Source organism: Saccopteryx leptura, chromosome 1, assembly GCF_036850995.1.
Source record: "Saccopteryx leptura isolate mSacLep1 chromosome 1, mSacLep1_pri_phased_curated, whole genome shotgun sequence".
Classification (NCBI taxonomy): Eukaryota; Metazoa; Chordata; class Mammalia; order Chiroptera; family Emballonuridae; genus Saccopteryx; species Saccopteryx leptura.
The window spans coordinates 229707719-229732351 of record NC_089503.1 but is presented as its reverse complement, the minus strand read 5'-3'; the positions used below and the strand labels follow the sequence as shown (position 1 = coordinate 229732351).

Sequence of the window (24633 nt, the reverse complement as noted above, 5' to 3'; positions counted from 1 at the left end):
GTCTTGATGAATAGTTTTCTTATTTAAGAAATACTGTCTAATGTTATTGTTCTAACCCTCCATCATTTCCACTTTTATAAACATTCAATGACAAGATCCTAAGTTTCATTAATTTACAAAGAAACTATAGGAAATTGAGTTGAATTAATTGGAATTCATAAAATTATTTATTTTTTATTGATTTAAATTTATTGTGTTTACATAGATTCCAGTATCCCCCCTCAACATCCCCCTTGCCCCCTCCTTGCAATGCCCTCCCCCCCTTCCCTCCAGGATTTGCTTTTCTGCTCTCTATAACACTGTGTTATATGTATATGATTTTACCAATCTCTTTTCCTTCCCTGATCCCATCCTATCATCCCCTTTCCCTCTGGTCCCTTTAAAATGGAACTCAAGAACAAGAGATAAATATATATCGAAAGTTCAAACAACTATTTTTGTCATGGAATAAAAAATTTTTACTGGGGGCTATCAATTTGCTTAATGAACTCCATACATACTGCGGAAGTCTCCTACAGCACTTGATGATCTACATATGATGTTAAAAAGTCAAACTTTGCTTTCTATTACTGTTTTTATAAGAGTATCTATTTATTTTTATCATTCTATTTTCCCTTCAGTACTGTGTTTTGACTTTCCATATATTTCCCTTATAGTACAATATAGATAATTTAAATCATTTACCAAAAACAGGGTATGTGAATGAAAAAGTCAAAGTGTTAATCCTGATTCTAATACATAGAATGAGATATGACCCTTATCTCCAGTGTTGAGACACTGTACATAAAGCTTTTGATATAAGGTAACTGGTAATTGTTTTAGTCCTTTATCTCATCCACATTCCATTTTCCAATGAATCCCATTTCACTCATTGAACATAGCAGATTGTAGCTTTTGACTTTGTCAATTATTTTTTGGTTTTCAAACTCTTTTCTTCACTTCCATAAATTTTATTTTCTTACCTATTTTAACAATTCTTCTATCTTTCTTCCTCTAACTGTAAGCATCTCCAAAGACATAGCTGAACTTTGTTTTCTGAATTTTCTTTTTGTATCAGCTGGTATTGTACCTTATATTACATCTCCACCCTCGACTTTCTCCCAAGTATAGTTTTCCATTTCTTACAGCCTGATAGCACTATCTGATGCTTTAGTCTCAATGCAGCTAAAATAGAATACTTCATCTTTCTTCCCATGATTGCGCTTCTTCTGAACCATATTTCTATAAATATCCCATTAGCCATCAACTTATCGAGTTCAAAAATTATAACTTATCATTGAGTATTTTCTCACAGTTCTGGAGGCTAGAAGTCCATGAACAAGGTGCCAGTAGGGCTGGTTTCCTCTGAGACCTCTCTCCTTGGCTTGTAGATGGCTGCCCATGGCTTCCACTTTATACACTCAGTTCTGTATGTGCCTGCACATCCCTGGTATCCCTTTTTCTTCTTATGATATACCTGTCTTATTGGATTAGAACTGCTTCCTACCAACTTCATTTTAACTTAAACATCTCCTTGAAGGTATTATTTCCAAATATGCTTACATTCTGAACTATGAGAAAATAGAAATATATTTCTGTTGTTTAAGTCCCCAGTTTGTGAAATTTTGTTACGGCAACCTGAACAAACCGATACAGTATTGAACTTGGATCAAGTACTTCCCAATCCATAGGTAATCTAATGTTGTTCTTCCTATCTGTAATAAAGTTGATTATACAAGGAGAGGGGAAAAAAATACTAGCAAAAGAAACAAGTATAGATGTAGATGTAGTGGTCCAGAGTCAGAATGCTTTTTACTTATTACTTTATTTACCTTTAATATTAAAAAAAAATATTGTAACGGGGTGCAGGGGGAGGGAAGGAGGGAGAGGGGGAGGGGCACAAAGAAAACTAGATAGAAGGTGACAGAGGACAATCTGACTTTGGGTGATGGGTATGCAACATAATTGAATGACAAGATAATCTGGACATGTTTTCTTTGAATATATGTACCCTGATTTATTGATGTCACCCCATTAAAATTAATAAAAATTTATTTATAAAAAATATTATAGACTGCTTAGCCTCTCAGAAGATTTATTTTTAAATATTTAATTTATTGATTTTACTGAGGGGGTTAATGAGAAGCATCAGCTCATAGTTGCTTTATTCTAGTTGTTCATTGCTTGTTTATATGTGTGCCTAAACCAGGCAAGCCCAGGGTTTCAAACTGGCGATATCAGCATTCCAGGTTGCTTCTCTATCCACCCTTCCACTACAGGCCAAGTAAAGTTTTTATTTTTATATGTTAGGAAGCCCCCATGTGTTTAATGATAGAATCAGTAGAAAGGCTCAAGAGGAAGGTAAAGGAAAGGGAGAGGAGAATTGATGTGGTTTAGTTCTTAGATACCTGACAAATGATAAGATTTAAAGCACAGATGAAGGAATCCATCTTGGACAGAAGAAAAAACATAGAAGAAATGTATTACCTTAACTAAAAGGAAGGAAATAAGTCCTATCTTAAGTAAGTTTGTCAAGTGAACCTCATTCTTATGGCTTCCATTTTCTCTTCTGTTGAAGTGGCAGTTTAGAGGCTGGAGGAGAGTAAAGAATGTATAAAATTAACAAGAAAGCTAAGTGGTGATGGAAGGAGACTTGATTTACAGTGGCATACACACAAGGCAATATAAAGATGATGTGTTGTAGAATTGTACACCTGAAACCTATATAATTTTATTAATCCACATCACCCCCAATAAATGTAATAAAAAAGTTCTTTTTTGCAACTGCCTAACCATTATTTATATCCCCCTTTCAGCAATTAAAATGAAATGAAACAAAATACACAAGCCAAAAATAGCCAACCTATTGTTTGATCATCGACATACTTGGTTCTGCTGTCCTCATTTATCTAGTCCTATTACGCATTTCTCAACATCTAGTCATCACCAATCCTGAGATTTTTGCTTTTGATATCTCTTGTATTCTCTGGACTTAACAACTTATTTTCCTAGGGTCTATTTTTGTTTAGTCCCACATTTTTTTTTTGGTGGAATTTTACAAATTCTTTGGTGCTCTTCTTATTCCTTGTTTTGCCTCTCCCATCATTATCCCAAATTGCTGTTCAAGTAATCATGCTACGAAACAAAGCTGATCATGTAGTTCTCTTTTGTTAAAACCCTTCACTGCTTCATTACAGTCTAAAGTGAATATCATTGTAAGCAAGACTCTTCATAATCTGGTCAATGCCGACTCTTCCAGCTTCATTTTCTGTCACTCTCTCTTTTCTTTAGACCACCATTTTTTTTTAAAGTTTTAGCAAAATAAAACTATACAGAATTTTGAACATACCAGGTATTCTATATCTGTGTTTTCACACATGTTTTTACACTTGTTAAAAATCCCCTTTTCTCTTTGTTCAATCTGCCATAGTGATTTTACAAAACCCAACTGAGACATCCTCTCAATGGGAAATGGCAATCCTTCCCCCATCCTGCTTCAAGTCAGTTAATAACTCACTCCTCAGGAAGCCAGGAGTACCTTGTACACAAGTCTCTCATTGTAGTAAAAAATACTCTAGTGTTACCCAACTAGGGAACGATGCACATAAGTGTGAGGATAGTATTATGTTCGACCCAATTTAGAGTCGATACAGGGTTCTGATATTCATTGGTGTGACTCCTAGGGACCAGCATACCTTCTTGCTCATTGTTAGTGAAAACACTTTCTTTTTTAAAGGTTTAGATATTGGAATCAATGTAGCATTTTTCTAACATTCTACCTCTCACCAAGTTCTCACTCTCCTCTATGCTAAAAACACTTCCTTCTTCTTTTGTCTTTGGGAAATTGTTTAAGACACAAAACATACCGTAACCCAACTGAAGATTTTCTTGCTAATTCTTGTTGATTTGCCATTCAGTTTACCATAAATAACTCTGAAGATTTAATAATAAATGTTGAACCCTCTCATATTGTTTGCAATTTTCCATATCTATTGTTTGCTGTCTATCAGAACATTCACCTCATTAAGTAGAGTTACCATGTTTTATACTTATTGTCTAGTGCTATCTGTAAAATCATTTCTGATTGAAGAGTTATTGATTATCTATCCAAAATGTCTCTAAGACTTGATCATTTCTATTTATTTCCATGGCCTTCACTTAATCTGGTTTTTCACCTTATGCCCTAATTACTCTAGGATGCCTTTAGCTAAGCTCTAGTTTCTTGCATTAGCTATTATTCTGTTCTTATATAAAACACATGAAGTATTGCTTTCATCATCCTTTTAACTTACCAGAGCAGCATTTTCTAAATTCATATATTAATTTGCACAGAGCAGCATTTTCTGAATTATATATTTTGAAAGCCTAGGTCTATGGACTATTTATAGATACAGCTTTGAAAAATTTCCTGGTCAAACATATTTTGGTCATTCTGGACTAAATCTTGAAATGTTTACTTAAGATAGAACAAATTATTTATTATACTAAAATATTTTACAGCTCTTAGAAAAAAAAAGGTAGGCAAAATTTCTCAAGTTTACTTCTTGACTAAAGTATACTGAAGACTAAGGTTGTATAGGACATGCTTTAAGAAAGGCTAACCCAGAGAATCTTACTCAAGCATTTTATTCTGCTCCCATTTTTTTTTTTCTAACTCAACCGAATGCTAAACTGATTTCCCTCTTGGCTTTTCTTTCCCACCCAAGCCAGCCTCAGATTTGGATCTTTCTCAGCCCTCACTTCCTCTGCCAATGCTACTACCCTAGTGCAATGTTCTTTTCCTGCACCTGTATACAGGATGGGGCAAAATAGGGTTTACAGTTGTGAGTACATGAAACACAAAGTTTACTCTTATATTATTATTTATTAATTATTGTATTACTTTTTATACGAACAACTGTAAACCTTCTTTTGCCCAGCCTTGTGTATAAATTCTATTGCTAAAGTAAGTTTTTAAAATTGTTAGAGAGACAGACTCTACAAAATCACAGCAAACTTCAGTAATTACTTAATGATGAGCCTTATTTGCTCTGTGAGCTGGATTTTAAAGTCTTACTTTAAAACCATAATAATTGGCCAAACATCATGGTTTTGTTTCTATAACTTATTTTTAATACTTATAGGACTATTATCCAGCCACTTGCTTCTTCTAAAAAAAAATTGCTAGAGTAGAATGATGATTCTTATTCATCATCTCTTGTGTCATGCACACAAATTATAAATGGAATTTATTGGTATAATAAATATGAAACATTTTCCATAAAGACATAATTTAGAATGCATAATCTTCATGTTTGAAGCTTCCAGTTGATTTAACTTGATATTAGAAAACCTATGGAAGTATTTTCTTACAATTGCCCATAGATAATACTTCTCCAATATTGTTCACCTAGGTCTTAGAAGAAAGAGATAACAAAATAATTACCACTGGCATTGTTCAGAAGGTTTGAAAAGAAAGAGTTTTGGATTGCTTTACAAGCTGATATTACGAATCTGCTTTGAATACCAGAGGAAGAGAACACATTGTCTTGAATATCTAAGCCCTGAAACCCTGCCTGCGAGAGGACGTGACCTCTTCCCAGGTCTGCAGCAAAGCCAATGGGCAGAATCAAAGCTTGTCAAAATCGGTAACTATGAATTTGCTCAGACTTGGTGGAAACTGCAAATATTTTGGAAGAGATTCTGTTTGATTGGCAGACTTGTGGCCCTGAGTTACTGGTCTTCTGCTTCTGACACAATAATGGTTATTACTGCTTCACGGGAAAAGTTTGGCTTTGAGCAGTCCTGAGTGAGCTGACAATCACATGCTAACTATAAAATAAAAGAATAACCAACCCACACAAACAGATCTGTGGATGACAGTTGCTTTGTAATATCTATCTGGATGTGAAAAATTTTGGCTAAAATCAGTGATTTTGATATAATTGATATTAGGCTAGCCTTGCATCATTAGAATAAAAATGAGTCATTTTTTTATCTCATTGTTTTTGCTGAAGACTTAGGTCATATGTCTAATTTATCTAACAGCTCTGTCATATCTTGTAGGTGTTTTAGCAGTGAATACTCTGAATAAAACATCAATATCTTGATATCTATTTGGAGTCCATATACCTCCAATCACAGATAATTCCTCCCCTTGGGAGTTAGGGCTCATGACAAGTTAGCAGAGGTTATAGTGGGCATTTGATTGTTTTGAACTGTTTCCTACAGTGCTCATATTCATAAATAGGAAGATTTTATTTATATTTCTTCTTTTATTTTCTCATAATATGATCACAATGTGGTGTTTTAGTTGTATATTAATGTATTTCTGGGTGTCATGTAATATTATTGAATAAATAATTTACAACCACACAAAAGAGTATTTTAAGAGCTCAGTTTTCTAACTAAAATATAATTAGGTGCACAGCTCTCTCAATTGCTGATTAGCAAAGTGACTTCGGAGAAGTTACATAATGCCTCTGGATCTCTATCTTTAAAATTGTAATAAGAATAGTACTGACTCCATGAAATTGTTAAAGAGATGATAAATTTAATCGCTTTGTGCAGTATCTGGAAAATAGTATACACTTAACCAATAACAATGATAATGATTATTGCTATTATTATTGTGTTGAACCGAAACAAAATTAAGTGAAAAATAACTCACATATTAGTTAATCTTTTGGACCAACTTGGAGTTGGAAGCAAGGGTCTGGATCTAGTACTGGAACAGCCTCTTTGATTTCAATTTTCTAATCTGCAGCCAGATTTCTATAAAAAGCCTTGTCTATGTCTCAAACCTAATCTGCTTTCCCTCACCCCGTGTAACTAGAACCAGAGTCTAAATGTTGTGATAGGACATTAAGGATGAAGCAGTCTCTCCCCCTTTCAACTCTATTGTCCTGGATCAGTTAATTTCCCTTTCTTAACCTCTGGTCTCTCATAAAAAATGTGGGTATAAAATAAGAAGCAAAGATATCTTGAAGTTTTAAAAGTATAATATAAATTACATATCTTGCAATTAACAAATAATCAATAAAATGAAGCTATTATTGTTTAAAAGTTAGTTTTAAAATAATTAGGGTATTGGAGAACATTTTAAGGATAATATGCTTATGTCTGAACATATGGAAGTGATTTTGGGTTATAAAATGTTATCTTCATTATTCTAATACATTAAGACTGACTAGTCATTAACATTTCCCAATACAAGTTGTGCTGTCTTTTAAAATTTGTTAATACTACTTAACAAATGCCAAATAACTGACCCATTATTTTAACCATTCTCAGTTGTAAAATTCTCTTTATTTATATTTACATTCCAATTATTTATATTTGAGACAATTTTAAAGAAGATGATTTAGAGAAAAACACATCTAAAACAGGTAAACATGTTTTTAAAAAACATTTGATGGTTATAATGGCATATGGACTGAATTTTTAGTGAAAAATCTAATGAATGACTACTACAATTCAGGCTTCCATTAATGAATAAGTATGATTCATATATAGAGAAAATAGAAAAGAAATAAATTTCTATATTTCAGACTAATGTTTTATAGCTATATAAGCAGTAAGCAACAAGAATGGTAAGTACTTATATCATATGAACAAATGATTTGTGAGACTAACCTCTTTTCTTATAATTTTTGATTTCTTAATCTAACACAGAATATTTAAGACAGCATTTAAGTTTTGTGAACAAGTAAAATAAAAATTTATATATTATAGACTATGTGAGGCTGTGGAGCATAAGAAATAGTAATCCTATTGAGTGTCTTAAGATAGGCATACAAAATATTTTCACATAAATGTAAATAAAGAAAAATAAGACAGAAAAAATGTGCATCAGGATCACATCAATTAAAAATCCATCATTCCACTAAGCAAATAGAAAAAAATTAAAAGAGGCAAGGTAATTATTTATGGCCTCTTTTCTTTCTTCTTCTTTTTTTTTTTTTTTTTTTTTTTTTTTTTTATTTTTCCAAAGCCAGAAACCGGGAGGCAGTCAGACAGACTCCCGCATGCGCCCGACCGGGATCCACCCGGCACGCCCACCAGGGGGCGATACTCTGCCCATCCAGGGCGTAGCTCTGTTGCAACCAGAGCCATCTTCAGCGCCCGGGCAAACTTTGCTCCAATGGAGCCTTGGCTGAGGGAGGGGAAGAAAAAGAGAGGAAGGAGAGGGGGAGAGGTGGAGAAGCAGATGGACGCTTCTCCTGTGTGCCCTGGCCGGGAATCGAACCCGGGACTCCTGCACTCCAGGCCGACACTCTACCACTGAACCAACCGGCCAGGGCCTGGCCTCTTTTCTGTGTATCATATACTTAGCATAAATTAATTTATTCAGTTCTTAGAGCAATCCTGCCAATTTTGTATTGTCATTTACGTTACTAATACAAAAACATGAAATTTAAGTAAGTTAAGGCCAAGCTTTACTCATTTATTCAACACTATTCCAGGTGCTTGGACAACATCAGAAGACAAAAACCTATTCTTTAGTTGAGTTTACGTTTTAGAGAGGAATAAAAGGTAACAAATACATGAATAAATTGTGTAATATTTTAGAAGGTAATAAGTACTATGAATAAGAGAAAATGCCAGTAAGAGGGTGTTCGGAAATCCTTGGATGGGGGTGAGTTTGCAGTTTTAAACAGTATTTGCTAAATCTTCTTGAGAGGGTGATATCCGAGAAATAACTTGAAGAAGTTAGGGAGTTAGACAAACGGCTCTCTGAGGGAGAGCATTTAAGGCAGAGGAAACAGCTGGAATAAATAACCTAAGGTGGTCTCCTGCTGAGCACAAACATGTTGGAGAGGAGCAAGACAAGTGTGGCTGGAGCAGGGGGAGCAAGGGCAAGGTAAAGGGGAGAAGAAGACAGAGATATTGGGAGGGGACATAACAATTGGGACCATGTGGACCATTGAGTACTTACATTTGGAACCTCAAGTAAAATGAGGAGTACTGAGTTTTGAGCTGAGGAGTGACATAATCTGACACATGATATGTTTTAAAGGTATCTGGCTACAATGTTGAGAGTACTATTGGATGGGGAGGGGGCAGTGGAGGAGGCAGGGAGAGCCATCAGGAAGCCATTGCAATAATCCAATTTAGAAATAATGATGGTGCCGTCCAGATTGGTCCCAGCAGAATTACTGAGAAATAGCAGGATTCTGGCTATAATTTGAGAGTAAACAGGGTTCCTTTACAGATTAGATGTGGGAAGAAAGAAAAAGAAAGACATCAAAAACAATTTCTAGAGTTTTGGTTCAAACAAGAAAAGAAGGGATTTGTTTCCATCAACTAAGAAGGCTGAGTGTGGAGTAGAATTAGGGAAGAACATTAGTTTCATTTTGGGTTTGTTAAGTTTGAAATGTTTACTAAATGTGCAAGTAGAGATGTTGAGAAGGTATTTGGATATATATATGAGTCTAGAGTTCTACATAGAGGTTTAGTCTAAAGAAATAAATTTGGGATTCATTAACATAGTATTTAAAGTTATATGACTGGATGAAATTACCAAGGGAGTGAATGCTGATCAAGGAAAACATAGAGAAAGCAAATCAATATTTGAGATGATTGGGGAAAATATATTATTTCATAATATTATTTGCAAGCTTTCCCACTGACAATATAAACTATATAAATCCAGGTGAGTGAGTTAATTTCATAGAAAATATTCAAAATTCTAAATTTAGCTTCACAGGCCTGGGAGGGGTCATTCTGGGTCAATAACTGTATTTTTTAATCTTTGGGCAAAAAAAAAACAACACACATACACACACACACACACACACACAAAAACCTAACCACACTCAAACCAATCCAGACAGTTGGACATGCTTTTTTGTTTGTTTGTTTGTTTAACCTAATTATCCAATAGAGTATCTATTGGTGGCATAATTAGAGATAATATCAGGGAATATAAACAAGTCAATTTTAGATATTTTCAGCATAGAAGTTCTTCTAAATGTGACCCTAAGATTTAAAAAGGAAAACATAAGTATCTTTCATTATACTAATCTGAACATCCAATTATTCTAAACTCTTAATTTCTTTATTATATGAAAAAGTTTTCCTTTGTATACCTTTAAAGTCCAAAGTCATATCCTGATCCAATTTGGAGTCTCCAAAAACTGGACAGCTCTTAAAATAAAGTAATGATCAAATACTAATCTTGGACAGCAGAGTATCTTGTGAAGCTTACAAAACATAGTTATACAGACTGTCCCCTATTTGTGATTGTTTTACTTATGATTTTTCATCTTCACAATGATGCAAAAGCAATGTGCATTCAGTAGCAACTGTACTTAGAATTTTGAATTTTGATCATTTCCAGGCTAGCAACATGCTATAGGATAACTCAGTGGTGATGCTGGACAGTGGCAATGAGCCTCAGCTCCCAATCACATGATCACAAGGGTAAGAAACCAGTAATCAACAATGCACTCTGTTGTCAGAGTTTTCTGTATATTGTGTGTTCCCATTCCATCATGTCTACAGAATATCCATCTGTGTCTCGTTTCTGGTAAGAAGAGGCAGGCAATTACTGTGTACAAGAAATGCTCCCTTTTCCTAAAATGAAATGGGTTGAAATTTTTATTAGTGGATAAGTCTATAGGTCTACAACACAATGCTAAGTGATATTCATCTGAACCCATGCTTTTTAAATAAAAAAAATAATAATAATTAGACATACAGTCAGGAGAGAATAGGAAAGCTGTTACCCAAGAGCTGCTTATCCAAATGAAGAACCACTTCGTAAGCAAGTAGGAAAATGATCACTTTGCTAGAGGAAGCTGAAGTCATATCTGTCTCAGAAGTATAAAATCAGACATTTCTAAATTTTATTCAAGATATAAATATCAGCCTGACCAGGCGGTGGCACAGTGGATAGAGAGTTGGACTGGGACGCAGAGGACCCAGGTTCGAAACCCCAAGTTTGCTAGCTTGAACACGAGCTCATCTGGCTTGAGTGAGGGCTCACCAGCTTGAGTGCGGGGTCACTGGCTTGAACGTGGGATTATAGACATGACCCCATGGTCACTAGCTTCAGCCCAAAGGTCACTCACTGGCTTGAAGCCCAAGGTCGCTGGCTTGAGCAAGGGGTCACTAGCTTTGCTGTAGCCCCTTGGTCAAGGCACATATGAGAAACCAATCAATGAACAATGAAGGTGCCGCAAGGAAGAACTGATGCTTCTCATCTCTCTCCCTTCTTGTCTGTTTGTTCCTATCTGTCCCTCTCTCTGTCTCTGTCTCTCTCTCATTAAAAAAAAAAAAAAAAAAAAAAGATATATACATCCCTTAACACATCTGAGCTTAATTTCCTTCATCTGTAAAATAGAAATGAAAACATAGAACTTGCCCAAGAATGAATGTTGTGTGAGGGCCAAGTGAGATAGATACTGCAGTGAAAGGGATTTTTTTTGTTGTTGTTGTTGTTTTGTTGTTCTTTTTTTTTTTTTTGTATTTTTCTGAAGCTGGAAACGGGGAGAGACAGTCAAACAGACTCCCGCATGCGCCCGACCGGGATCCACCCCGCACGCCCACCAGGGGCGACGCTCTGCCCACCAGGGGCGACGCTCTGCCCACCAGGGGGCGATGCTCTGCCCCTCCCGGGCGTCGCTCTGCCGCGACCAGAGCCACTCTAGCGCCTGGGGCAGAGGCCAAGGAGCCATCCCCCGCGCCCGGGCCATCTTTGCTCCAATGGAGCCATGGCTGCAGGAGGGGAAGAGAGAGATAGAGAGGAAGGAGGGGGTGGAGGTGGAGAAGCAAATGGGCGCTTCTCCTATGTGCCCTGGCCGGGAATCAAACCCGGGTCCCCCGCACGCCAGGCCGATGCTCTACCGCTGAGCCAACCTGCCAGGGCGAAAGGGTTTTGAAGCTGTAAGGTTCTGCACACGTGTTTAACTAGTTAACATAGGTTGAAACACTACCTGCATGATCATATATGGCTTTAGTCATTTTGACCAATTTAAGGTTGCTTAGAAAGGTCAGGGATTAGAGATTAGAAATAAAATTCAGAGATTAGATTAGATGCCAGTTGTAAAGACAAATGAGGACATCACAGAAACGGTAGGTTGTCCACTTTGGTCCAACAAGGTCATTTGTTCTACTGGGTTTTTTGTTGTTGTTGTTGTTACTAGTGGTCAAAAGGTGACCTTTAGCAATTCCAGCTCCTAGAAAGTTTGGGGGTTTTGTTGTTGTTGTTTTCTGTACCAACACTGTCTTTACTCGACCCCCCCCCCCCCCCCACTGTCTCTAGTCCCCTTTAGGGTACTAGAGTTCTGCATGAAAACCCTTCCAATGCCCGGAGGGAAAGGTATTGTGACATCCCTCCACTCCCAGTCAAGATACCTCTTCTCACCCCTCACTCCCCACCCTAAAGCCCCTCCCTGGCTCCTCGAGACACGGCCCGTGGTCCCCGCAGCCGCCCGGATCGCGACTGCGGACAGCCGGCAGCGACGCGCCACGGCGCAGGCTCCGCGACCGGAGCAGGCGCGTCAGCCGAGCTCCGCGGTGGCGCGGGCGGCGGGGACGCAGCCGCCCCCGCTCTGCGCCCGCTGCACCCCCAGCAGCCACCGCCGTCTGGGCCCCGAACCGCCTCGTCCTGGCCTGGCGGCTGCCGGCGGGGGCGCCTCGGGTACGTGTGCTGGGCTCCAGTGCGGAGGGCAGGGCTGGGGAGGACGAGGGTGGGCGGCGGCGGTGGTCTGGGGACGGGAGCGAAAGGCTCTGCGGGCAGACGGGCCCCCTGGGGCAGGGAGGGCACCGGGGCACTGCGGCGTGCAGCGGGGGAGGCGGGCGCTGCCGGCGCGGGCCAGGGGCGCCCGGCAGCTGCAGCCGAGCACCGCGGCGGCGGCGTCCGCGGACACGGCGGGACGCAGGGATGCAGAGGGCCGGGGATAATTAGCGAACGCAAATTTGGCGGGGAAGGCTCCTGGCGTTGTTTTGTTTGTGAATCTCCTTCAGTCATTGCAGCTTTCCCCTTTGAAAGGTTGGAGGTGAAGACAAGAGAGCATAGTGTTGAATTTCTCTCTGCCCCTTCAAACCGCCAGGACGGCCCTCGTGTTTTCTTGGGGAAGGTTGTGGAGGTGGGAGGAGTACCTGCTGCTGTGGGCAAAGGTATCTGGAAGCCGATGCCACTTTAGGATGGGGGAAGGGAGCGCCCAAAGCGGTATCGACAGAGGAGAGCCTTCTGCTCTTGCTGTTGGCCTGACAAGCACCCTGCTTTCTGCATCATAGAGGACGTGGCTTGCTTTTGGGGTGCAGAGGATAAATATGAGAAAATAATACTTGGGGAAAAGAGAGATGAAAAACATAGCACGAGAGAAGCAAATTTATAAGGGTCAGATGGGAATTAAGTTAATGTTGAGGAGTGTGATAGGCCTCTCCTTCTGCAGAAAACAGCGAAGGAGAAACAATTTATGCTTTGGAAATAAAGGACGCAGAAGAGGTTTAATAGTGCAGTGTTAGCAGAGGCTTAAAGTTGTTTTTTCTTTCTTTCTTTCTTTTTTCTTCTTTTTTTTATGCATCAGACTCTGGCAAGAATAGAATTCTCATTTCAGCCTGGAAAATGTTATTAAAATATGGCTAAGAAGATTATTTGGAAGAGTCTGACCGTACTTGCTATTTTATTTCATATAATGTTACCTAGAATTTCTGAAGTCAGAAATCATCTTTTGGTAATTATCAAGCAAATAGGAAAGCCAAGAAGCTAATTTAAATCCATATGCATCTTTTTTGGGGGTAAAAGATAGATTGCAATTTTCTGTGTATAAATAAAAACACATAAGGATTTGAAACTTTTTGATGCTCTTTTTCTTTTATCTCTGTCAATTTTTAATACTTTAAATTATTTTCTCTTTAATTACTTTTATTGTTTATGGGAAATATACATGCAAAATTAAAACAGTATAAAAATTTAAAAGAAAACAAAAATTTATTCAAATGTAATAGCATGAGAAAACTATTTTAACACTGCTAAACATCCTTCTAGATGCCTTTCTAAAAACATAGATTGATACACTGTTCAAATCAATATCAATTTACCATTTTATGTAATTATAGAATCACAAATATTACATGGTTATCTTTTATGGCTCATTAGGTTTTTATTTCTTGCCATTATTTAAACTAACTTTTACTGCAAAGTCATCACAAAATCTATAGCAAAGTATAACCACATAGGAGTGAGCAATGAGGATTTGATGTACAAGTGTCCATCGGTAGTAATGATCATGCTCTTTAAAGAGTCAAATAGTTCATCATTTGCTTCATAAATATAAATGTTTTCTTGTTCTTTCTTGTAGATCCAGCTCCTGAAATTTCACTTTTCAAGATGAAGTTTTTATTGGCGATTGTTTTTTTTATTTTAATTTCCTTGTGGGTTGAAGAAGCCTATTCTAAAGAGAAGTCTTCAAAGAAGGGGAAGGGGAAAAAGAAGCAGTATCTATGCCCATCGTACGTTTTTTATGTCTTACTTTGTCATATGGAGAAATGATATTGCATTTTTTATCCAAGTATGGTGGCTTATTATTGAAACACATTATCAGCAGAACTTTTCATATCAGAATATACACTCATTTGTTTCCTAGATTAAAAAACTGATATGCTGAAAAGAGGTTTAGAATGTAAAACTAATTCCCAGTATTAAAAGTAAAGTTTTATAAAATGTTGTTTCTACTCTGAGCTTATACATTTTTGTACTTCTTTTATAAAAGTAGAAAAAAATTACTATTTTTTTCCTACCCTAAATGTACAAGTTTAATGGGATATAGAGATTGCGTGTTTTGACCAAATACCAGCTCAGAAGTTGATTTTTAAAGAATACTCCTAAAAATAAATATTTATTTTTAAAAATCAGATAGCTTAAACTATAATTTTAAAGTCCTTTTAGTTTATATTGATGGAATGCACAAGGAAACGCACATGGTGAATCAGTTTTCTATTTCATTCGTTTTTTGGTAAATTTTTTAATGAAAAAATTAGGTAATTTTTAGAAAAAAATATGCTATTAGATTTGAAGTTACATGTAAAAACAAAATTTAAATACAAATCAACCACTCTCTTCTGGGGGTAAAAACAAAATTTTGTGGTTTGTACTTTTTTTTTAAGGTAAGGTTAATATAACTGCTGATATCAGCCAATAATATCCAATAGAGCAATTGAATAGCATCTATAAATAACTTTCACAAAATATAGTGTACTATTAGGTAATAGTATAACATATGCAGTGATCTGGTATAAAAATTAATTTTCTGTTGCAGATCATTTTTTAACTAAGATTTCTTAAATTTTATGTTGATCCTAGCTAATATTATTTTGGCATCATCATTATTTAAATGTAGATTATAGTTTTGTAAGTGTTTATAAGCAATGTTAAGGTACATTTTGAGAAGTATATTTTGTAAAGGATATTAAAGTCAGTATTTTTGAATGGATATTTGTCTAAGTATGTGAGGATAAGAGTCTGGAGACAGTATGATCCACATAAAGTCTAATATTAGATTAAACTATTAGGAAATATTTCCTTCTTTTCAGCTTTAGTAGCTTTGCTTATTCCAGTACTACACATTCTGATGTCTGGGACAGATATCCGGGTTTGTAATGGGATGACCATGGGTTATGTTCAGTGTCCCTCCTTGGCCATCGGTCAAGTGTCTGATGGAGACAGGCTCAGGAATAACCATCACCTGCAACTATCACTACTGTTCATTATTAGAGTTTTGGGGTTTTTTTGCCACAACCTGGAGAATAGCAATTTGGAGAACTGAACATTGTCCCGTCTTACTCTTCCAGAGTGAAAGGACATATATTCTTATGTTTTAGATAGTCTCGATATTAATATTAACCTTTTATTTAATGAGTATTGACATTAAATATTGACACAAACTGTTGTGTATGTCTTGTAGCCATGGTAATTCTATGCATGGGGTCAAGCCATCTTTGATCAGTTTATTTATATGAGGAAGCTGATAAGGCTCTTGTCTTCTTCCTCCTGCCCTGTTAACCATCATGAATCAAAGAGTTCTGAAGATGTCATCAGCAAGACTTATACCTACTATATATCTCACAAGAGTTTTTTAGAGGACATACTATCCCTTTCAGAACTACACTATTAACAGTGTCATATATAAACTGCCTATATCTTCTTAGGGTGTCTATAGTTACTTAAGACAGATTTTAAAGTTAAATCTAGTAGAAAAAAGTAAAACAATAAAGGTTCTCTTTTGGTAAATATGGAAATCTTCAAGTGGAAGGCCCTGTATATACCCAGTAAGCTTTATCACAGTATTTTAGACATGTTGAGTAATTAATTGGAACTTTATCCTTGAAATTTTCTACTATATTTTCAATTTTTATTTATTTTTCATAATTATGAAAAAGTCCCTCTTTACTAGTTGTTACCATGGTGATACTGTGAAATCATCTCTCACTAAAAAGTAGATATACCTTTGAGAATTAGATATGCAGTTTTGGTTCAAACATTTTAAGAATTTTGATTTTATTATCACTGAATTGTGAACATAAGAAGTATAGAGTTTCCTCTGGTTATGATTGGCTCTATTATATTACATTTCTTTGAACATCCAGATTAAAAATCTCAGCTCTAATATGTTTTTTAAAGGATATGCAAAGTATTTGTATCTTAAAGGATGATAAAGTTTGCCCATCTTGTATAAGTTGATTGAGTATGAAATATCTTGACTAGGAGGAATATTTGAGATAAAAATACTCAAAAATTAGGTACAACTATCACAATACTTCTCAATATAGTGCAATATTGAGTGACACTTTGATTTATTTGAACTTTTTAAAAGTAGTTTATGAAACAATGGGGTTGTGTAGACATATGTGTTAATATGTTTTTAAATGTAGCAAACAGCAAAATATCCCATTTTACTGTTATAACTATATTTCTTCCAAAGACTGTACGTAAAGGAAAAAATGTTTTAAAATGTAAAGAAATAAAGGGCTTGGTTTCCTTAATATTCTAAAGTATAATATTGATGTTGAGCTTGAATCATACAAACTTTTCCTAGCTCTTTGATGTTGAGCTTGAATCATACAAACTTTTCCTAGCTCTTTATTATTTTTATATTGTTTTGAGATACTATAAAATCATGAACATATGCTATTAGACATCATTATTGGTGTTTAAATGAAACAACAGTAGCACATTGACCAACTACCTGATAACATTTGCTTTCAAAAGTTTTGAAAATGTTACTATATAAATAAATAAGAAATAAACTTTAAATTAAAAAAATAACATTTTAGATTAAGTCCTTGGACACAGCTTTCTATTTTACAGCTTAACCTGATATTGACCTTAATCTGTTCGTCTTTCTTCTGATTTTCTGTACATTCTGCCTGGCTAATTTTGTCCAAATCTATGGCTGTAACTACCATTTAGTCTCTGTCAGCTCCTAAGTTTCTATGTCTCTGAAGAATGCCATGATATAGATCCAACAATTCTACCTGGCTATCCTGTCTTGACCTCAGACTCAATTTAAAATGGTACAACCTGAGTTCAGAAATCCTCCCCACCACTCCCAACACAGTGTTTTGTTTCCCAGCAAATCATAGAATCACCTTAGACTTTCTCCTCTTATCTTAGCTTCTCAAATCAGTAGTCACTGGGACTTCTCAATCCAGAGTCTTTCACGTTATTGGAATATGTCCTTCATTTTTATTCCCATGTAGACACTGCTTTATTTACTCCTCCCCATCCTTTTTGGTGAACTCTTTGTCTCTCTGCTCCTTATTTTCCTCCATCAATTCATATTCCACACTGACCCTCAAGTGTATTTTCTAAGTCTTTGATTTAGTCAAGTCATTCTAATGCTTAGAATACTTGAAGGGACTCCATAGCTTTCTGAATAAGGGCCTGATTTCTTGACTGTAGACACAGATCTTGCTGAGGCCTCAGACACCTCCAGCACAATCTTTTCATCCCAGGCCCCACCCCACCACACACATGAGTAAAGTCTCATATACACTTGCTCTTTCACACCTTTGGAGGTGTTCTTCCCTTTACCTAAAATGCTAATGTTCTCCTTCTAGCTTTAGTTAACTCCCACCTTAGTGGTCATGTCCAAATCTATGGCTAAAAATACCAATTATTTACTGTTGACTCTTTAATCATGTCTTCTCCAGATCTTTTTGAAGAGCAACACACCCCTACATTTAACATTTTAATCTGACTGTCCCTTTCTGGCCTCAAATTCAACTCAAACCCTAGTACCTACTTTGGGAAACTTTTACTAATTCTGGCAGTCTGATTTAGGTAAGCATACCCTGTGCCTCCACAGTACCCTAATTGCCTATCATGTTTATAATACTGTATGGTAATCATCAATTGTAATTGCCTGTTTTCCACACTAGATTGAAAGCTCTTTGAGAGCAGTGTCTTATTAACTTAATCACAAAAGATCAACATAACACACACACAAACAATAAAAATTTTTTTTAAAGTGAATGCAAATCTAAATATCTTTGATACTTTTTTTTATCATTGGCTCCTATAAATCATAATATATGGATAGGTTAATATAATTAATAATAACTTATGTAATCCCTATGGATAATATTTAGAAATATGGTTTGAATATTAAAACTAGATGAGTTAGCAACCGGGTAATTATTGAACTGTCTTTAACCTAGATGATGTCCCTGATGAAATTTTGGAGGTTTTTGTTCAACATTTTATTAATGACTAAAATAAGACCATACATAGGAAACACTCATCCAAACTGAAGATAGTATATATACCCATTTATTCAGAAATGAATTATATAGGGTATAAGTATATATATTAAACTTCAGAAGATATGAGTTTTCTAACTCTATGCCCACCATTCATGCGTGAGAGTTCCAGTTCCTTTACATCCTTGTCAGAACTTGATATTATCAGTAGTCATTTTAATTTTAGCCATCTGATGTGGATATAACATATTACATTGTGATTTTAATTTGTACTTCCCTGATGATTAATGTTGCTGATCACTTCTTCATACGTATATTGGACTTTTAATTATAATTCTTTGCAAACTGCTCAGTTTTTTCAAATGTTTGCCACTTTTTAAAAAACTTGTCTGTTTCCTTATTATTAATACATAGAAGTTCTTTATACATTCTTGGGAGAATTTTTTTGTCCTATATATGTACTCAGATCTCTTTCAATATTTTGTTAAGCATTACTTTCTTAATGTTTTTTTATGAACTAAAGTACTTATTTTTAATGAATTTGAGTTTGATTTGAATTAATATTTTTAATGCTTTTGTGTTTTATTTAAGAAATATTTCTCTACTCTGGGTCATGAAGATAATTTGCTTTTTTTTTTTTCTAGACACAGTTACTTGACTTATGTTTCACATTTATTTCTGTAAACCAATTTATTTTTTGTGTTTGATGCGCGATAGGGTCAAGACTAATTTTTAAAAGCAGCACATTGATTGAAAAGGCCATATTTTACTAAATTGCAATTGTGCCTTTATTGTAAACCAGTTGCTTGCTGCTCTAGTCTCTTACTGCTCACCATCTGTCATTAACACACTTCCTTATTTCTGTAGGAGAATGCCCACAAGTCCACTAGCTTTGTTCTTCAGTAGTGATCATTCTAGATCCTTTGCATTTCCATATGAATTTTAGAATCAGCTGCTTTATTGCATATACAGAGAAACAAAGTTCTGGGATTTTTATCGAAATATAATATAGTTCTGATAGCCTAAAAATAAGAAGCCAAAGTGAGAGGCTCCTTTGTTTATTTGAGGTCACAAAAATGCAATTTGGGGGCACAAATTCAGGCATAAACCCAAATTGTGTCCTGATCACAGAGGAAAGACCTTTTTGTGAGCAAATGAAAAAATGATTACATGAATAGAGAAAAGAAATTTCCATTGGTGTTAACGAACTGAGTTACTTGTTAGCTATACATGACTGGTTACTGATTCTGTCTTCAGAAGGAATGTCCATAATCAACAGCACTCAGGGTTAAGATGTCTGCTTTCCTGTTAGTTTTACAAATAATTGTTTTTAAGACAGTGTTGCCTTGGCCCAGTGTAAAGGTTATTTTGCCTAGTTCAAACATTTCAAGGTTCACGGAGCAAGACTTGTAAGCAGTTACTCTGGAATGGCCACTCTAGCTCTATTTTAAAATGGCTCCACTTATGTCAGTTTCTTATAGACCCAATTTTGTTTCTAATTTGTATTCAAACATTAAGTAAAAAAAGTTAACAAGCAAAACAATTACACATAAAAAATAAGGCAAAGCAAACTAATTAGAAATCAAAATATTTACCATGACATTGGAATAACCATCTTTTATGCATATGGCTAGATTTGGGGTAATGGTTATTTAAAACTATATCAAACATAAACCATAGCACTGAGTAGTAGTCTTTAAGGAATGGGAGGTAGGAACTTATTGATTCCCATCCTGTGGCCAGTTACTCTATGAATCAGGGATTGAGCTGCACCAGGGACAAATGTTTTGTTTGCTGGTATTTTCCCGGAGTCTAAAGAAGTACTCGACTATGGTAGGTACTTATTAAATACTTGTTAAATAACTCGCTAAATATTTGTTGAATACTACATGTGCAGTATATTCAGAATGTGTAGTTTTTAAAGGGATAAATAGTTTCAACTCTTCAAAATTTACATTCAGGGAACAACACCCCCCAAAATGCTAACAAATAAAATACAGGTGATAGATGATATTAATCATGCCACGAATCATTTGGTAAGTACTGGATATGATATCATAATACCTTTACAAGTAAATTGCACAGTCACATTAATTTATTTTTGGTTGCCTGTAAGGTTGTGAATCGTTTCGTGCAGTGCATTTCACCTTTATCTTCTAGGTGTTCATGTGAGAGCCCTCACATTTTGACATATGTACAAGGAAATTGTTCTAGATTGTTAGCTTGAAACTTTTAAGAAAGACACTGAAACTGTCTGACTCAGTTTTCCACTGGAGCATATGATCCTGCCTATACTGTTTTCTTCTTCTATTCCTTTTCCTACTTACGAGGAAGCTGCCTCCTAACCCGCCCCTGTCTAAGGCTAATTTTTACCCATCCGTTTAGATCTCAATGACTCCTACTTTGAGGGAAGTCTGAAATTGGGATTAATTTTTTCTCACTCATCTGGATGGATCTTTTGTAATCCACTCAGGTTTTACCATATAGACTAAAGTAAAGAAAAATGCAGCATGTCTCTGAAACCCATATCTATCTTTAGTCACGGTTTTTTCTTTTCTAGAGTTTATACAATCAAACTTTTCTTTTTCTGCAGGGGGGAGGGGAGTACAAATAGATTTATTTTATTAAATTACGAAGTTGAAGTACTTAGGAGCTGTCTCCAAACACAATTTGTCCTGCTGGCGTTTACTTTTTATCTGTGCCAGATTCTCCATAGAAGAAAGCCAAGAAATTAAATTTTGTTTCCAAACAATAGCATAATAGCTATGCAAATAGTTCAAGGAAACAGCCATTTGGTTCAAGGGGGAAGAAAAACTCATTTAATTTTTTTTAATTAAATTGAGCTATAACTCACTGTATATATACATTATGACTTTTTCGAGGGTTGTCATGGGATGTTGTTTTTAAAATTTTAAAACATAGTATGAATATTTATCAGATCTGCCCTCTTAACATTTTTAGTGTATATTAATTACAGTGTTGTTTTCTGTAGGCATAATGGTATACAGCAGATCTTTAGAACTACTCATTTTGTATAGCTAATTGTTACCTGTTAATTTGCAACTCCCTATGTCCTTTTCACACCAGCCAACCACCATTGTATTCTCTGCTTCTATGAGTTTCAGGCTATTTTGGATACCACATATAAGTAGGGTCATGCAATATTTTTGCTTCTGTAACTGATTTATTTTGCTTAGCATAATGCCCTCAGGGTTCACCTGTTGTTATTGTTTTTTAGTGAGAGAAGGGGAGCTAGAGACAGACTCCCACATGTGCCCCAACTGGGATCCACCCATCAACCCCTGTCTGGGGCCTATGCTCTGCCCATCTGTGGTCATGCTTGGAACCAAGCTATTTTTAGCACCTGAGGTGGAGGCTCCACAGAGCCATCCTCAGTGCCTGGGGCCAATGTGTATGAACTACTTCAGCCATGGCTGCAGGAGAGGAAGAGAGAGAGAGAGAGAAGCGGAGAGGGAGGGGTGGAGAAGCAGATGGTTGCTTCTCCTATGTGCTCTGGCCAGGAATCAAACCCAGGACATCTACATGCCAGGCCGGTGCTCTACCACGGAGCCAACTGGCCAGGGCTAAGATTTCCATTTTTTGATAGTAAATATATTCTATTCCATTGTGTGTATATACCACATTCTTAAAACCCCACTTCTCTGTCAATGGACATTTAGTTTGTTTCCACACATGGGTGGTTATTGTGTATTCGGTGACACTGGGCACGCAGATACAGAGAGGAACTGGGGTTGACAGCCCAACTGCTGTGCACGGAGGGGACAGGGCTAGAGCTATGGTGACCTCTGTTCATTCCAACAATTGCTGGGTTCTCTGTCATCGCCAGAGGACTGGTGTATACTGGGTGTCATCGTTGCTCCAAAGCAGGCGAGAGAGAACCCAGTCTCTAGGGTCGGATCTGGAAAAGCTGGAATGTGAGATGTGGGGTTATACTCTCCTCCACAGGGAGAAGCGGGATCTGAGGATGTTCACCAGATATTGTCCTGCTCTGCTATGCTGGGGGCCGAATGACTATGAGAGTGTGCCTCCCCCTTCCCCACGGGTGTCATTGCAGCTAGGTTTCTGACAAAGGGAATGCACTGGCGTTTCTATCGAATTGGTGTGTCAGTGGGGGCAAGGCGGGTCCAGAGCCTCTTCTTACATCTTGATGAAGTCACTCTTAGTCAAACTTTTCAATAGATGTACTTCCTCATTCCCTTCCTTTCCTATGACTCACTGTTCTGTCCACTCCCACCTGGCGTCTGTCTCTTCCTCAGCCGAAAAACAGCTCTCCTTCTGGCTAAATCCCAGGGACAGCTTTCAGTCTTCATCTCAACCTCTCTTTGACATTTGGTCCTGTTAACTAACCCTTCCATAAAATACTCTTTTCCTTTGAGTTCTGTTGATAGAAACTTCTGGATTCTCTCCTTCTCCTCGGGCAGTTTATTCTTTGTCTTAATTGTTGGCTTATTGTTTCCTCCATCTGCTTATGTTTTAATTCCATGTCTTCGTCTCACTATAAATTCTCTTTTCTTGCAAGTGACTGTCTGACCACTAGAATCGTCTGAGATGCTTTTTAAATTCTGATGCCTGAGCCTCATCCCAAAGTAATTAACTTTGTAGCTTGGGAGGGGGGTGCGGGTTTGCATCAGAAGTCTGCAGAGCTGCTTAGGTGAATTCAGTGCACAGCTGGAGCTGAGAATCACTAGACAAATTCATCTGAACCCACAGTTTTAAGTCTAATTTTATATCAGAATAATCAACATTTGTGTTCTTTTTTAAATGCATAACCAGCATGTGGTACTGTGCACAGCACATAGTAAATGCTCAAGAACTTTGCTCAATGAATTCAGTAACGACTAATGTAAAAGAGAAAAGTAGCACACTGGCATAAGCTTTTGTTATTTAAGTAATCTTACTACGTAGTTGATGCTGTTGACTTAGTTCTCTCCAAGACAGACTGTGAGATGATTTACATGCAGAGAGTGATTGCTTTTAGAACAACAGCTATGCGGGTGAGGAAAGCGGATTCAAACACGGGAACAGCTCAGCTGCGTCTAAAGCATCAGTTGATACTCCAGAGGGTCACAAAGCTGGAATGCCTTTTCAGCATTGTCGTTGTCTCTATTAGAAGAAAGGCACTCGGGTCCCTTGGTTTCCCATCTCAAAGTTTTGGGATGTGGTTGCCTCCAGAAGAAGACACCTTCCCTGGACTGAAGGCTAGTCCAGAAGAAACCCAGCTCAGGCCCTAAGCTGACAGCATTCCTGGCAACAGCCTCAGCTCTGAAGGGACCGCCTGGGCGTGTGGCACCACACAGCTCACAACAACAGGTAGAGGCAGGTTGTCAACTGAATGGGATCTTAGCGACCTCCTCATTTCAACCTTTGATTTATAAGTGAGGCTCCTTGGGCTCAGAGAGGGCAGGTGATTGACCCAATAGCATGTGGGGATCTTACAGTCTGTCTGAGGCTAGAACACCAACCAGCCTGTCAACTGTTAGGCAAGTGTTTCTTCAATTATACCCACATGTAACTTTATTATGTGAGTTGGTGTGGGTTTATCTAATTACCATTCCTACTAGGCCAGAAGAGAGACATTTTATATTTTGTGCCATGCATGGAAAATTGAGAAAAGATAAGTACTATTCCAGCTGCAGTTAAAGCAGAGGTAGAGGTATGACTGTGGATTTTTATTTGCTGGACCAGGGTGGAATACTAATTCTGCACAGTGTGGAAAGAAATTGCACAGTAAATGTTTGGTTTGGATTGAGGTTTAAATTTAATCCCTTATGACATGAGTTTTGTATCAAATTAAGAAACTAATGAGAAGCAGTGAGAATGTATAGAGTTTTACACTGTTGGCAAAACATACCATATAAGTAGAAGATACTTATAGTATTCATAGGACAAGTAATCTTACATGTGATATGACATTTAAAAAGACCAAAGCCTTTGATGAGATTT

The 24633-nt window shown here is 36.8% G+C and overlaps 1 protein-coding gene across 2 annotated transcripts in view; it reads left to right on the top strand.

The window, feature by feature from the left end:
- The first annotated feature begins 12477 nt into the window (after positions 1-12477).
- Positions 12478-24633, top strand: part of GLRB (glycine receptor beta) — a 58028-nt gene continuing 45872 nt past the window's right edge. The window contains exons 1-2 of one of the 2 annotated variants that reach the window (XM_066387553.1): positions 12478-12604; positions 14271-14421. In XM_066387553.1, the coding sequence (XP_066243650.1) occupies positions 14300-14421 (122 nt within the window). In that variant the 5' untranslated portion in view covers positions 12478-12604; positions 14271-14299. Of the gene's footprint in view, positions 12605-14270; positions 14422-24633 lie in introns of those variants that run through there. The other variant, XM_066387562.1, reaches the window with a different exon arrangement.